Below are 14,211 nucleotides of genomic sequence, written 5' to 3'. Positions count from 1 at the left end.
GAAGCTGGAGTATCAGTTAATGCTAGCTCGGTTATCTGCACAGATACGGCAGCGCCACACAGATACACAGAATATAATCAGTGCTCAGGAACGTCCAATCAGAATCCTCAAATGTACTCTAGGATTTTCTGTTATTAACCACTGACAAGGTCGTAGGACACGCCCCTAATCATGAATGTACAGTTTATGGATCAGGCTGTGACCATCTGTGAGAGCTGACTGACCTCACAGCCTGTGATTCTGTGTTATTCTGATATTAAGTTACAGATGTGCGGCAGGACGGTTCAGTTGGCTGCAGATGTTTTAATTATCTCATCAAACTGGGTTTAACTTTGGTTCCCAGTAACCTGCTGACGGTTTAGCTGCAGTCAGATCAATCAAAGCTTGTCTGGTAAACAGTTCTTATAAAATGAATGCTTGAATGCTTAATGTGACAGCCTCCTGCTTTTACCTCGCCGCCCTCCCTCATCCATTATTTTCCGCTGAAAGCTCTCAGTCGATTAACCTGATTGCACCTGCAAACAGAGGCCACGGCAAAAAGGAAAAAACTCGTCATCTTTAATCATGTTTGAACCGCCCGAGAGCAGCGAGCAGCAAAACAAGCGAGGCAGCCGGGATTCAAGGAAAAAGGGGGAGGAACCTTCGTTACAGCACATATGTGTATATATACAATCAGCTGTGAGGGGACCAGGACACACCTCACTCCAGGCACCTGTGCAGGTGGTATATATACATGTATGTATATATTTCAGAGCTGTGGAGGCGTCTGCAGTCAGTGAGGGCGTAGATGGGTGTTCCAGGAGTTCTGGTGTAGCAGTAACATGTTTAGTAGTTTCCCTGCAGATCCACACACCCTTGTGTTGTTTTTGTGTTTTGTGTGATTTCTTTTGTGAGTTTATTCTTTCCCCTCTATTAAATCCACCCTGAGAGTGAGCCAGTACAGGCCCATGGGTGGGGTGTTGCCCCGGGCTGGACTCTGTTGTTGTTTGGGTCCCTGGCCTGTGCATGGACCTGTTGCTGTCACCGCATGTTGTATTGCTCATCAATACCTGATGAATCCATATGAAATAAAGATCTGTTTCTTCACCTTCACTGAACATGGACTCTGTTATTTGCAAGAACCCCGTCGTGGGTCTTATTATGTCCACATGCAGACTCGGTTTCTTTACAGCGGAAAGCTGTCGAACTCATATTTGAGCAACTTTCCTCCACAATGTTTTCTTACAGGCTAACATATCACAGATTTCACCAACAGGTCAAATATTATTGGAAGAAGCTCTTTAGTTACATACCATCATATGCATCATGAAAGGTTATCGTGGCAGCTCAAATCCTCTCTCTGCTGTTTGAAGGATGTGCTAGTGTCTTTGAATGATGACCTGAGCACCGCTGTCAGCTAATGTAATAAGATAAGATAAGATAAGATAAGATAAGATAAGATAAGATAAGATAAGATAAGATAAGATAAGATAAGATAAAACTTTATTAATCCCTCGGGTGGGTTCCTCTGGGAAATTCAGTTTCCAAAAGCACAGCACCGACAGAAGTTACAGAGCGTGAGAAGAATATTATATATATACACATATATAAATACAGAGGTAATAGCTTACAATAGAAGACTGCACACAATCAGACACCCCACCAAAAGAAATTATCACAATACTTGACTCACTACAGGATATTACTGTGTTTTGCCAATGCAGAAGTATTGCATGTGTTGCAGTTTATTACATGTTGTCAGCATGTCCAGCGCTGGGCTCGGGTAACGCCGTCTCAGGATGGCGCTGTATGAGATGAGCCTTCTTGCTTTTTATTTGTTTAAAAATAAAATATGGATATTTGGTGTCACCGTGTCAGTGTCTCCATCCCAACACAAATAGAGCTGGTTCAGTAAAGGACCAGATCCCTGATAATGCATTGCTTTAAATGTAGAGACTCTTGAGGGATGGCTGTTATGAGGAAAGGCAGCCCAGAAACTTTGCCAGCAGCTCAGGTCCTCTCAGCAGTGTTAGCTAATTCTCTTGTAGCCTGCCGTTGCGCCTGTCCTCTGATCCCGATCTCTCTAAGCAGTTTTGCTGTTGTACTGGCAACAAAGACCCTAAACCCCACTTCCACCACCTTGATCTTCCAGCCTCTGTCCTCTGCCTCAGCTGCCAAGTTGGCATACCGCAGCTTCTTACGCTCAAATGTTTCCTCAATTGCTTCCTCCCATGGTACCATCAGCTCAATGACGTACGCAAGTTTTTGGGAGTTAGACCAAAGGACGAGGTCTGGTCGCAGAGTTGTTGTTACAATCTCTGTGGGAAAAATTAGCCTCTGATCCAAGTCCGCTTGCACCTTTCTTTTGCACTCAGCTTTCTCGACTAGACACCTGAGAACCTGGTTGTGTCTCCGTGTGTATCTGCCCTGAGTAAGGCTAGTCCTACAACCAAGATGTGCTTGAGAGTGGCTGGGACTGTACACAGGGGGTCCTTTCCAAACCACAGCTGCAGATTTATTGGGGAAGGTAGCACATCGTATGTCAAGCGGATGACTAAACTTAGTCTATTAGACTCCATTCCCCAGATTTCACTCCATGAGAGTTTCCTTTTTTCAGCACTCTCCCAATTCACCCAGCGACCCTGTTTGGCCAGCGCCACGGCTCTGGCATGTCTGGCTGTTTCCTCCTGTCGTCGCACCTCCTGTAACTGTCGTCGCACGCATCTGTAACCATTTTCCGATGTTTGGTTACAGATGCCTGTTGCCACCAAGGTGTTACTGTGCCAAGACCAAATCCTCCTCCGCCCTGTTGGACGTCACGATGCTGAAGAGCAGATTTGGCCTGTAGCACAGATGTGGCCGGGGTCCACTTCCTCCCCATTGCTAGGGTGGGAGCAGCGCCTCTCACTATGGGGTCCCGTGAGTGACATCTCAAACCTCACTTTTGCACATTTAAACTCCTCTACCAGGCTAGGGATAGGCAATGACAGTATCCCGTCGCTGTAGAGGCAGCAGAACAAAGGCTGGAAGTCCACTCACTAACTCATTCTTCACCTGCAGCTCTGTCAGTCCTGCAGGTTATCTCATCTGAATCCTGACTGCTCGTAGCAGCCGAGGCTGAGCTCAGTGCTGACAGAGTGTGGCAGAGCCGACAGCCGTTTGGACAAAGCACCCAGGTTTCATGTGTCTGTGTGTAAGTGTTGTGACCTGTTTGAGAAGGCATGTTGAGACGCTAACGGTCACCCTAACAGATAAGGACGAGATCCGGAAACACAAGCTGCCTCTTTGTGTGTATAGCTGTTGAGTGTGTCTGTCTTTGTGTCCTTATATGGACTTTAACTGCTTTAAATGCCAGTGTCGTCCGGACCGTCAGACTTTGTGAGGACTCAGCTCGATCTTAATGAGCAACAGTGTTGTTTTTGGTCGGATTATTAGGGCTGGCTTGTGTGTGTGTGTATGTGCGTGTTTGTGTGTGTGTGTGTGCATGTTTGTGTGTTTGTGTGTGCATGTTTGTGTGTGTGTGTGTGTGTGTGTGCATGTTTGTGTGTGTGTGTGTGTGTGCATGTTTGTGTGTTTGTGTGTGTGTGTGTGCATGTGTGTGTGCATGTTTGTGTGCGTGCGTGTGTGTGTGTGCATGTTTGTGTGTGTGTGTTTGTGTGTGTGTGTTTGTGTGTGTGTGTGTGTGTGTGTGCATGTTTGTGTGTGTGTGTGTGTGTGTGTGTGTGTGTGTGTGTGTGCATGTTTGCGTGTGTGTGTGTGTGTGTGTGTGTGCAATGAGGCATGAAGGTTGGAGTTGCAGGCTGCAGTGATTAAGCAAAGCTAACAGCTATTCTGAAAATCCATTTTTATGCTGTGAGTTTGAATTTAAAGATATTTGCTTTCAAACTAAGACTTTGTTCTTTTGACTGCTGCTCGTGTGTGTCTGCAAAACTGAACACACAAGTATAAATGAGATTTTACATCTATTTACCGTTTCACAGAGGTACTCCCCACATTAAAAATACCACCAAATTTATTTGTATTTTTTTTAAGATTTTGAAGTAGTTAGATTGATTTTTTTAATTTGTCCGCAGATGAAAACACCTCGCAGGAGAAGGAAACCTGCCACTAGTGAAACCCCAGCAAATTCCAGCTGTGACCCACATGTCACGATCCTGGGTCTCTGTTTTGTCTAGTTATGTTTCTTGTCTTCTTTTTCATGTTGTCAAGTTTGTGTTATGTCCACATCATTCCATGCTGTTTCCTGTTTTATTTTGAAACTCTCTGTCCTATTTCAGTGTGCTTCCTTTGTCTCATTATGTCAGATTAGCCTCAGCTGTTTCCCATGTGTTTCCACTTCCCCTGATCAGCTCCCGTGTGCATTTAGTCTGTGTGTTTTCTTTCATTCGTCATCAGGTTGTCTGTTGTTTCTTGCCATGTCTGCATTTCCAGGTTTGTTCTGGTTCACGTCTGGGTTCTTCATCTTGTTTTTTAGTTCTCCGACCGCCGTTTTGATGGCGGAGGTGATGTACTACCATGGATATTAGCTTCAGCTAGCCCTGAAGTCACCGCCCGGCGCAACAGGTGTAGAGGTGCGCACAGGTGTTTAATTCGAGTGCCACTGCAGTCAGCTGTTGAGTGCACCAACCAAACGTCATCGATCAGGTTTGCCCTGCTCAACACTCGCTCAATCACAAACAAATCGTTTATTTTAAACAATCTTTTTATGAAGGAATCTCTCAACTTCATGTGTTTAACTGAGACGTGGCAACAACACATGGATTATATACATCTGAAGGAAATTTGTCCGACTGGCTGCTCCGTCATCGGAACTGATTCTGATACTTGGTCCTCTTTTACTCCTGTTACATTACGAGACATCAGAGGCCTGCTTTGTCATATAAACAGACTTCAAGCCCCCATTGATGTCCTTCCCTCGTCACTTTTCACTAGTGTGTTTGAATCCATTGGCCCCTGTGTTGTGGAAATGATAAATACTTCTCTTCATACTGGCTCAGTTCCCAGCTTCTTTAAACAAGCTGTTGTTCAGCCAATATTAAAGAAACCTCAGCTGGATCCATGTCTTCCTAACAGTTATAGGCCAATATCCGAATTGCCTTTTATAGCGACGATTTTAGAAAAAGTAGAACAACGTAATTATTTCCTGGATAAAATGCTGTTATGGACACTTTCCAGTCTGGTTTTAGTAAATTGCATTCCACTGAAACGTCCTTACTTAGAGTATCCAGTGATATCTTGATGGCAGCAGACTCTGGAGAGGACACAGTGCTGGTCCTGTTGGATCTCAGCTCTGCTTTTGATACTGTAGATCACAGCATCATGATAAACAGACTCGAGAACTTGTTTGGGATTACTGGTGTTGTTTTAAAATGGTTTATGTCATATCTGTCTGAGAGATCTTTTACTGTTTGCATGAACCATGTGTCTAATTTAAGTCATTGCCTGACAGAAATCATCTAATGGTTGAATGACAATTTCCTCCAACTAAACTCTGATAAAACAGAAACTCTAATTATTGCTCCAGCATATCAGCTTCTTAGACCCTTCTGTAAAATCGAGCCTCAGAAACCTCGGTGCCATGTTTGACAGCTCGATGTCGCTGGTCTGAAACTGTTTTTATCATCTAAGGAATATTTCAAACCTCAGACTAATGGTGTCAAAGCCTGAACTGGAGATGATTATTCATGCTTTTATTTCCTCTCATTTAGACTACTGTAACTTTTTACTTGTTTTAACAAATCAGCCTTAAATCGTCTTCAGACTGTGCAGAATGCTGCAGCACGACTCTTAACAGGCTCCAAGAGAAGATCTCATATCACTTCAGTCTTGGCCTCCCTTCACTGGTTGCCTGTAAGTTTTAGATTTCATTTTAAAATTTTAGTTCTAACCTTTAGGGCCCTACATGGTCAAGATGCAAAACAAAACATTGACCCAAACTAGGAGAAGTAAGTAAGTAAAATGTATTTATATAGCACTTTTTCACAGATTAAAAAAAAAAAATCAAAGTGCTTTACAACACAAGAAATGGAAATATACAACAATAAAACAATACATACATATACAAATATTGGGGAGCTCATCCTTATTAAATGGATCACTTTTTGTTATAACAAATTACGTTCCATGTTCCATTTTGTCTGCACTTGGGTTCATACGTCCCACAGTCGGCTACTCAGCCACACTGTGACACCACATCTGGGTAGTTTCTGCCTGGCAGCTTGCCGTCAGCTTTTATTAGACGCAAAAGAGCATGAAAATCCATTAAAGTGTTGATTTTTCTGCAGATGCTTTGTTGGCAAAAAGTGAGCGACCACGTTTTAGGCAAACAGAAAAATCCACACGAAGCAGAGACGAGTTATTAATTATGAATCTAGCAAATGTTGCACTGTGAGCGAAGTCACTGACCCCGTTAGCATGAACGCACATGTTAAACAGCACTGGTCTTAAATCAGGTCACAGAGTGACACGACTTCACAGCCTGCTTTCATTTCATGAAGTGATTAGAAAGAAAAACAACTGTACAGAAAATATGACAGTTTTTAATGTAGAAATCTGTCGTGTCAGTAATCCTCCAGAGGAGACCGTCTACAGAAATGACTTTTCATGTCTCAGTAGGTGAATCTGGCACATGTCTGAAAATGAACTTACAGTCACTCGTGCTAGTTTCAGGTGATCGGTGTTCTGAAAAACACTCTACCTGTCAAGCTGTCCTACTAGTTGTTACTGCGCATGCGCACAACTCAAAACGCCCATGTTTTCAGTGTTAATAGTACGCGTCTATTATTGGATCCTACCTTGATCTCGTGCGTGCGAAAAAGGGTTAGTATTACATGTTTTACTAACATGCGTTTTGTTTTTTTGTGCAAAAATACTCCAATTTGGAGTCTCAATTGAAGTCGTATTTCAAGTCTCGATTTAGTACTTCTAAACTTCTGTAAACTGGCATACGGCGTAAACCATATCCTACCTAAATAAATACAAGCAGGGAGCATGTTTTGATAGCTGATTTGGCCATCAGAACGTCCTATGTACGATGGAGCCATAAACCAAGTAAGGTAGTATATTCTGATAAGGTAGCACGGATTGATAGACATGACTATAAATTTCACTACAGTAGGATGTTTTGACAAAGTAGGACGTTTCGTCAGAACACCGGCAATGTGACTAAATATGGTGCCACCATCTTTACACCACAAAGCCCAATCATTTCTAGAAATCCAAGTCAAACAACACCGAGCTCAACATTTAGAACAACTTATGAACTATGTAATGAACGGGTTTCATCAACCTCGACAAACTTAACTTCCCAAATTCTACAAGAAGAAGGCTGAAGTTCGAAGTGGCCTCTACAGTGTTTAACTCCTTCATCTATCAGTAAACAGCATTTTCATGAAACTGCAGAGTCCAGAATTTTGTTGTTCAGGTCTAAAAGTGTGAAAAGCAGCAGTGTGAACATAAATAATGTAAATGCACATGAGTGTTGTCAAGTGTGAGTCCACAAAGCTGCACACTGTAAGCTCTGAAGGAATTTAAGATTACAGCTGAGGGACAAGTTTCGGTTGTGTTTGCTGACCAAACCTAACAATACATTTCTCATCATTAAACTTAAGATGAAAACACTCAGAATCTCCTCTGTGTCACATGTTTATCCTTTAAGCCTCTGGGTGATGGAAACAAGCAGAGAATGGAGAGAACAGGAGAAACATGCAGTGAAATATCCGTCCATGAACCCAAATGGGAACTGCTGCTCAGAACATGTATACCTGTGTGATTCAGCTATTGCCTTTTTTTAAATTTTTCTCATGTATTTCAGCTCTGATGATGGGTTGGTGACAGTTACACCCCAAAATTTTGTAGAAGTTCTTTGTGCTGAATGTGAATCATATTAAAATATTTCATGTGACTGTGAATTAGTGAAGAGGGAGGGATGGATTTGGAGTGCTAGTTAATAAGCACTTAAAAGCATAGAAGACAGTGAATGAGGCGTGTTGTATGGAGCGCTTTGAGTACTCCCGGAGTAGAAAAGCACTAAGAATCAGTCCATTTGCCATGGATGGATGGTACTCTGTGCTTTTTTCTTAGTGTCTGATTAAAAACTGTGTGCAGGTCTTTGTTGTTTCTTCATCGGTTCAGGCTGATCAAGTGATGTTATCTGAATCTGTGTCATCGCTGTTGTTTCTGTGGTTGTGTAAGACATCAGCTGTAGTAATCCAGCAGCACGCATGAGCGCTCTTTTGTTTTCAGTTTGTTTGTGTCTGCATGTCATGTTTTTTTCCTCTGCAAAGGGAGCAGCAGGTCTGACGGGTCTGATTTTAACAATCATTGTGTTTAAATCCCTGCGCTGGAATCAATGGAAAGTTTAATGTAAAGGTCAAAAAAGCATCACGTGTTGATGGACCGCATCCCTGGTGGTGCAAACCCCACAAAAACAATTAAAGTCAGAAATAATTATCAATGCATCCATTGTTTATCCAGTTCAGGGTCACAGGAGCTGGAGCCTGTTCCGGCTGGGTAAGGGCCCACTGTGGGCCGGTCAGCAGGCAATCACAGTGCTAACCAGTGAGAGTGACAGACATTTGCACTCAAGTCCAGCTGAGAAAGCTGGAGAGAGCCACATGGGCACAGGACAACACGGAAACTCAGCCAGGGTTCGAACCAGGAACCTGCAGCCTGTGAGGCCACAGTGCTGAGCGACCCACCTGACTCGCCTCCGTCAGTGCGCCCCAGGGTGGCTGTGGCTACAATGTAGCTTGCCAGCACCAGTGTGTGAATGGGTGGATGACTGGTTGTGTAAAGCGCTTTGGGGTCCTTGGACTAATAAAGCGCTATACAAATACAGGCCATTTGACTCAAACTGCATTTATTCCGTGTTCTCTAAAGAAACGCTACATAATTCAACATGAGTCTAAAGTTACCAGATTTTAGTTTTACCTAAACTGTCAGAGATGCAGAGAGGATCATGAAACCAGCCCAGCTCATCTGTGGCTCACTTTCACTCACCTGTTCATCTCAAACATCCACACGCCACGCTGCTCGTGGCCACCAGGGGGACCCAAAGAGGGAAAAAAATACACTTTCTTTATTGTGAGTCTAAATCTATGAAAGCCCGTTTCCGCCACTTAAAAAAAAAAAAAGGATCCATAACTCAAAATTTCGAGTTATTTTCTCGAAATTCCGAGTTACTTTCTCGAAATTTCGACATATTAACTCGAAATTTTGAGAAAAGTAACTCGAAATTTTGAGTTATATTTCTCGAAATTTCGAGTTAATAAGTCGAAATTTCGAGTTATGGATACTAGCTTTTTTGTTTTTATTTAGTGGCGGAAACGGGCTTCCATATAAATCAGACTCATAATGAGAACTGTTTGAGTTTCGGGTCCGTCCTGTTTGTGTGTTTGCAAAGGAAAGATGCAAAATACTGTGAAGATGTTTGGAGATGTTCGTACACCTGCGGGATAAAACAGGCAAAACACAGAAGCAGAAAAACGAAACGAGCGTTTTAGAAATAAGAAGTCAGAGCTCAACAGATTTACCGGAGCACCTGCCACAAAACAAGGAAACACGAGTATTTTAGATATTTAGAAAAACAATTCATTACAGCTAAAAGTTGTATTTTTGTGTAAGACGCAAATAACAAACTGAAAAGATGTTTTTACTAATCTGAGAAACAAGAAATGAACCAGGAACAAAATTCAACAGTAAAACTGATTTTCTGTTCAGGATTAAAGTAAATCAGTGAGATTCGGAGTTTTAATAACAATGATATCAAAATGTTTGAATAAAGAACACGATGCGAGTCAGTGTCAGAGTCACGGACGACACCGGGCTGCGACCCCTCTGTCACTCTTTTTTTTTCTTCACCGTGTTCAGTCATTAGTGGATAAAGCCCACAGTGCGTGTTGTTCCACATTTCCACAATTTCCCGTTCATAAAGTGAGAAGTTGGTGTCTTATTATCTTCGCATTTCCGCTGATCTTACTTCAGTTTTACAGCTTAATGAAAGTCGATCCTTTGTATTCCTGTGCGCACGGACACGCGGGTTTGGGTGTCATGTCAATAAAGCTAAATGGATTTGAAAAGGAGGTGTGGAGGGAGGTGGAGGAGGTGTGGACTTCCCCGCTCCGAGCTCGGAGCCGTCATTCAGCTGCAGGACGCTCTGGAGATCAGTCTCTGCTGTACCTGCTGCTCATGGAGGAGTCCGTCCACGCACTTCACGCACACTCCGAGTACCCGAGTTAGGATCGAACCGCGGACATGAAGCTTCTCTGCGGAGGAGGAGCGGCGCTGCTGCTGCTGCTGCTCGGCCGCTGCTGCTGCACCACTCCCGACAGGAGAGGTAGGAACCGGGGACGGAGCTCCGGGGGAGGGTTAAAAAGTTGGTGTGTCCCCGCTGAGGGCACCCGCTGCGGCTCAGCTGCTCCTCGGGCGTCGGGATCACACATGTGATCTGGGGTCTCAGAGCTCGTGTAAAAGTACAGAAACTGGAGCAAAGTGGTTTCAGAGTCAGAGTGAGACAGCCTGCAGAAATGATCATTACAGCTGATTCAGGATCAGAAAGTCCGGGGCAGTATTCCACAGAGGAAAACACGCGTGTTCGAACATCAGAGTCACGACACAGATCTATACACGGTCTTAAAGGTTAAACCTTTAAAGTTACTGTACATGCTGAGGAAGTGACTTTTTCCTCCGTGATATCAAATGAATGTAACATCAGAGTGATTCCGCCGATCGGATCACTCACAGGAGGAAGTACGAGCCTCTAAATTGGAGTTAACTGGAATTAACAGGTCAGACTGCTCTGCGGGTTCAGACACAGCCGAGGAGGCTCAGCTTCTCCAGGAGGTGCTTCAGCCACTCACAGGAGGCCCGCGGGCAGATTACATCTCACAGAGGGGTCGGATGGATGTGACCCGGGAGAGGGAGGGAGGAGGACGGATACAGAAATGAAAGAAGTGTGAGAGGAATGTTTGGACCGAAACCGGAATCAATAAAGGAGAAATTCAAAATAAAAAGCAAAGTTAAAAACAGATGAATAAAGAAGCACGAACAGACACAAATCAGGTGTGCCTTTAAAGGTGACCGTGTGCGGACAGCAGGTCACTCTGCTGTCCGCCACAGCTCCGCAGGCAGTGTTGGTCAAGTTACTTGAAAAAAGTAATCAGTAACTAATTACTGATTACTTCCCCAAAAAAGTAATCCCGTTACTTTACTGATTACTTGTTTTCAAAAGTAATTAATTACTTAGTTACTTAGTTAGTTTTTAAAAACACGATTTACAACCTGAATAGGTGATAAAGCGATAGATCTTTCAGCCCAATTCTACTTTTTCTGCATAATCCATCATACAAAATGTAATCAAATGGAAAAGTCTCTTTTTTTTTAAACTTGTTTTATTAGTTTTAATCTTTTAACTTTATGCATCAAGCAAAAATTAAATTATATGCAACATTCTCTGACTGGAAGAAATTAGTGTAACATTTAAACCTATTTTCTGCACATTCCAGCACATAAAATATTTTTTGTGTTTACACTCAGTCTTTCAAATAGATGCAAGTAAAACACAGCAGAAAATAAATAAAATCAAAGACTAGCGGTCCTGTTGCTCTATTTTCACCTGTAAAGCAGGAGTGGGGCAGGCGGAGGTTTACCCTGGTGCAGCTGTGCCGCAGCGGTCAGTGGAAGAATCCGCGAGTTTCTCTGTGAATTTCCCATTACGTCATAGCTCACTCGGTGCTTGTTTAGGGGTTTTTTTCGCTGTAAAAAGAAGTTTTCTTCCCACGCACAACGGACACTAATGTTTTTGTCACTTTTTATGGAATCAAACTCAAAGTAAGGTCAGTACTTCCACGCTTTAAACGCTGCACGCTCACACTCTCTCCGCACTCGATATATGATCCATTGTTGATCTGCACACAGCTGTTGTCACGAACGTCGCACTCGCTTACGTCACTGTCATGAGACATTCTCACAAAAAAAAATCACGGTTTTAGTAACGCAGTAACGCAGCGTTCCTACGGGAAAGTAACGGTAATCTAATTACCGTTTTTGCAATAGTAATCCCTTACTTTACTCGTTACTTGAAAAAAGTAATCAGATTACAGTCTCTGTCCGCAGGTGAGCGTCGAGGTTTAACACACCTGTAATAAACAGTAAAAAGTGAATGTCAGAGGCGGTGTGTCTGAGCCAGAGATGGAGCCATGTGTGGAGAAAGTTTGTGGAAGCTCGCGGCTGAAGACGTTTAAACTCACACACACTGACGCTTATCGCCAATTAAACCTTCATTTCCTCTCGTGTTTGCTTTGCATCTGAGCCAAAGCTCGCGTCTCCCCCACAGAGAACACGTGTCTCCCAAACAGCACAGGGACATCAGAGTGCAGTTCGTTCATCTGTAATACTCCTAATAATGATGAGACACGTGACATGTGAGAGGCTGACGTGTTTTAAATGATAATCAGGCTTTAAGTGAAAGGTGGAAAATGTTGCAGCGTGAGGATCTCAGCTCCACAGCTGGAGCCGTGATACCTGCGTTTCTGTTTGGATTTGGAGCAGTGATCAGTGCGATTAGTCTGTCTGCATGACTCACAATGTATACAAGCATCAGGCTGAATGAAAGTTTGCAGAAAGGTGGAGCAAAGAAGAAGCCCATGTGAGTTTCATTAAAACTGTCAGACAAAGCATTGACTCTGGTGGAGGGCGCTCACTCTGCTCTCTGCTGTGGGTCTAACAGGCTCCTCTGGTCACATTTGGGACTTTTATTCACATATAGCTAATGTTTGCTGCTCATCTGCAAGCTGCTTTGCAGCCCACCTCCACCCAGCTCCTTCTTTTGTTACTGACACTCTGCTCTGTGATGGTGTTCTGCTACGCCGAGTCGTAACTGTCGGTGGTCTTTACTGAAATCAGTGATTGTGTCACACGCTCGGCCACAACAATAGGGGCGGAGCTTTAATCAACCATTGTGTGATTATTGTTGTTGTAATTTGAGTGAAACACCCGAGGTTTACAGCAACACAAACACGTTATTCTGCACAGACACAAACGTACACAACAGCAGATCATAAAGAGAACATTACAGTCCACATAGACTTAAACTCCACCACAGTTCCATCTCTGATGATCTCAGCTCCTTATGTAATGTGCATTCTCCTCGTATTGTAGTACTTTGAGTACATGTTGTAGTTTTCTCCTTCTTTTCTCGCTCTCATTGATCTCCATCAGAAACCCGTAGGAGCTCGTTTCTCTGACTGATCGGTGATTGATGGCTTCGGCCTGCGTCCATGCTGTGAGGGTTAAAGTGTCTCTGCTCCTCCCACGTTCTCCATGAGACAGACGTCCCACAGGGAACGATAACCTCATCAGAGAGGAGGACGAGAATGAGTTCACATCCTGGGTGGAGTGGGTCAGTGTGGGGTCTGATTAGATGAGTGTGGGGATGCTCAGAGCAGAGAGCTCCAGGCTCATGCTGTTTTAGTTCTTATTACTGACCCGTAAACACACGAGTCTGTATATCTTGGTTGTGAGAAGTTGTGACGTGACGTGTGCAGGACGAGTCCACAGTGTCTCAGTGAGCAGACAAGCTGCTGTGAGGTGTGACGTACGGCAGCAGGTGGTTAGAGAACAGGATGTGACTGAGGTCCTTCAGCATCCTTTGGGCTCTGTGCAGACCTGTAGCACTGAGTTGTTGTACAGCCTGGAAAAGCACTGTGGGTTTACCACATCCCACTCCACATGTGCTGTGGGAACTACCGAGGCGATAATGCAACTTAATCGAAGAGAAGAACTCCCCACTCACAGCTCAGAGTGGAAAGAGCACACGAGGCTCAGCATCATAAATAACATGCAAGTTAGATTTTAGAGAAGGCACAGCCGATCTTCTTCCTCTTCTTTCTGCTCCTTTCAGAAGTCATCCGCCTCCATCTCCTCCTGCCACAGCCCTGCTGCCACACCAGCCTCTGCATGTCCTCCTGCACTGCATCCATGAACGTGCTGGAAGTTCACTTTTAAACCCAGTTTGGAAAAACATGTCGAGAGGTCTTGGGTACAGATCCCAGAGATAAGGCAGGATGTGATGTCAGTTATTAGTTTCTTAACAAGAGGAGGAAACCCTGAGCAGGAAGGGGAGGGGCTTCACATTAGAAATAAATACATTTTAAAAATACGACATTTCTTTGAACGCATCATAAACTACAGCAGCAGGCAGGATGTAAACAGGAAGGAGCGTTAGAAAAAACT

General features: G+C 43.7%; 1 protein-coding gene across 1 annotated transcript in view; it reads left to right on the top strand.

Annotated features, from left to right (window-relative positions):
• The first annotated feature begins 10,100 nt into the window (after positions 1-10,100).
• Positions 10,101-14,211, top strand: part of LOC146380876 (melanoma receptor tyrosine-protein kinase-like) — a 43,839-nt gene continuing 39,728 nt past the window's right edge. The window contains exon 1 of the mRNA XM_084940268.1: positions 10,101-10,315. Coding sequence (XP_084796394.1) covers positions 10,234-10,315 — 82 coding nt within the window. The 5' untranslated portion in view covers positions 10,101-10,233. The remainder of the gene's footprint in view (positions 10,316-14,211) is intronic.

Source organism: Perissodus microlepis, chromosome 9 (genome assembly GCF_051167445.1).
Source record: "Perissodus microlepis isolate ML-2025 ecotype Zambia chromosome 9, ASM5116744v1, whole genome shotgun sequence".
Classification (NCBI taxonomy): Eukaryota; Metazoa; Chordata; class Actinopteri; order Cichliformes; family Cichlidae; genus Perissodus; species Perissodus microlepis.
This window is presented reverse-complemented; position numbering and strand designations above follow the sequence as displayed.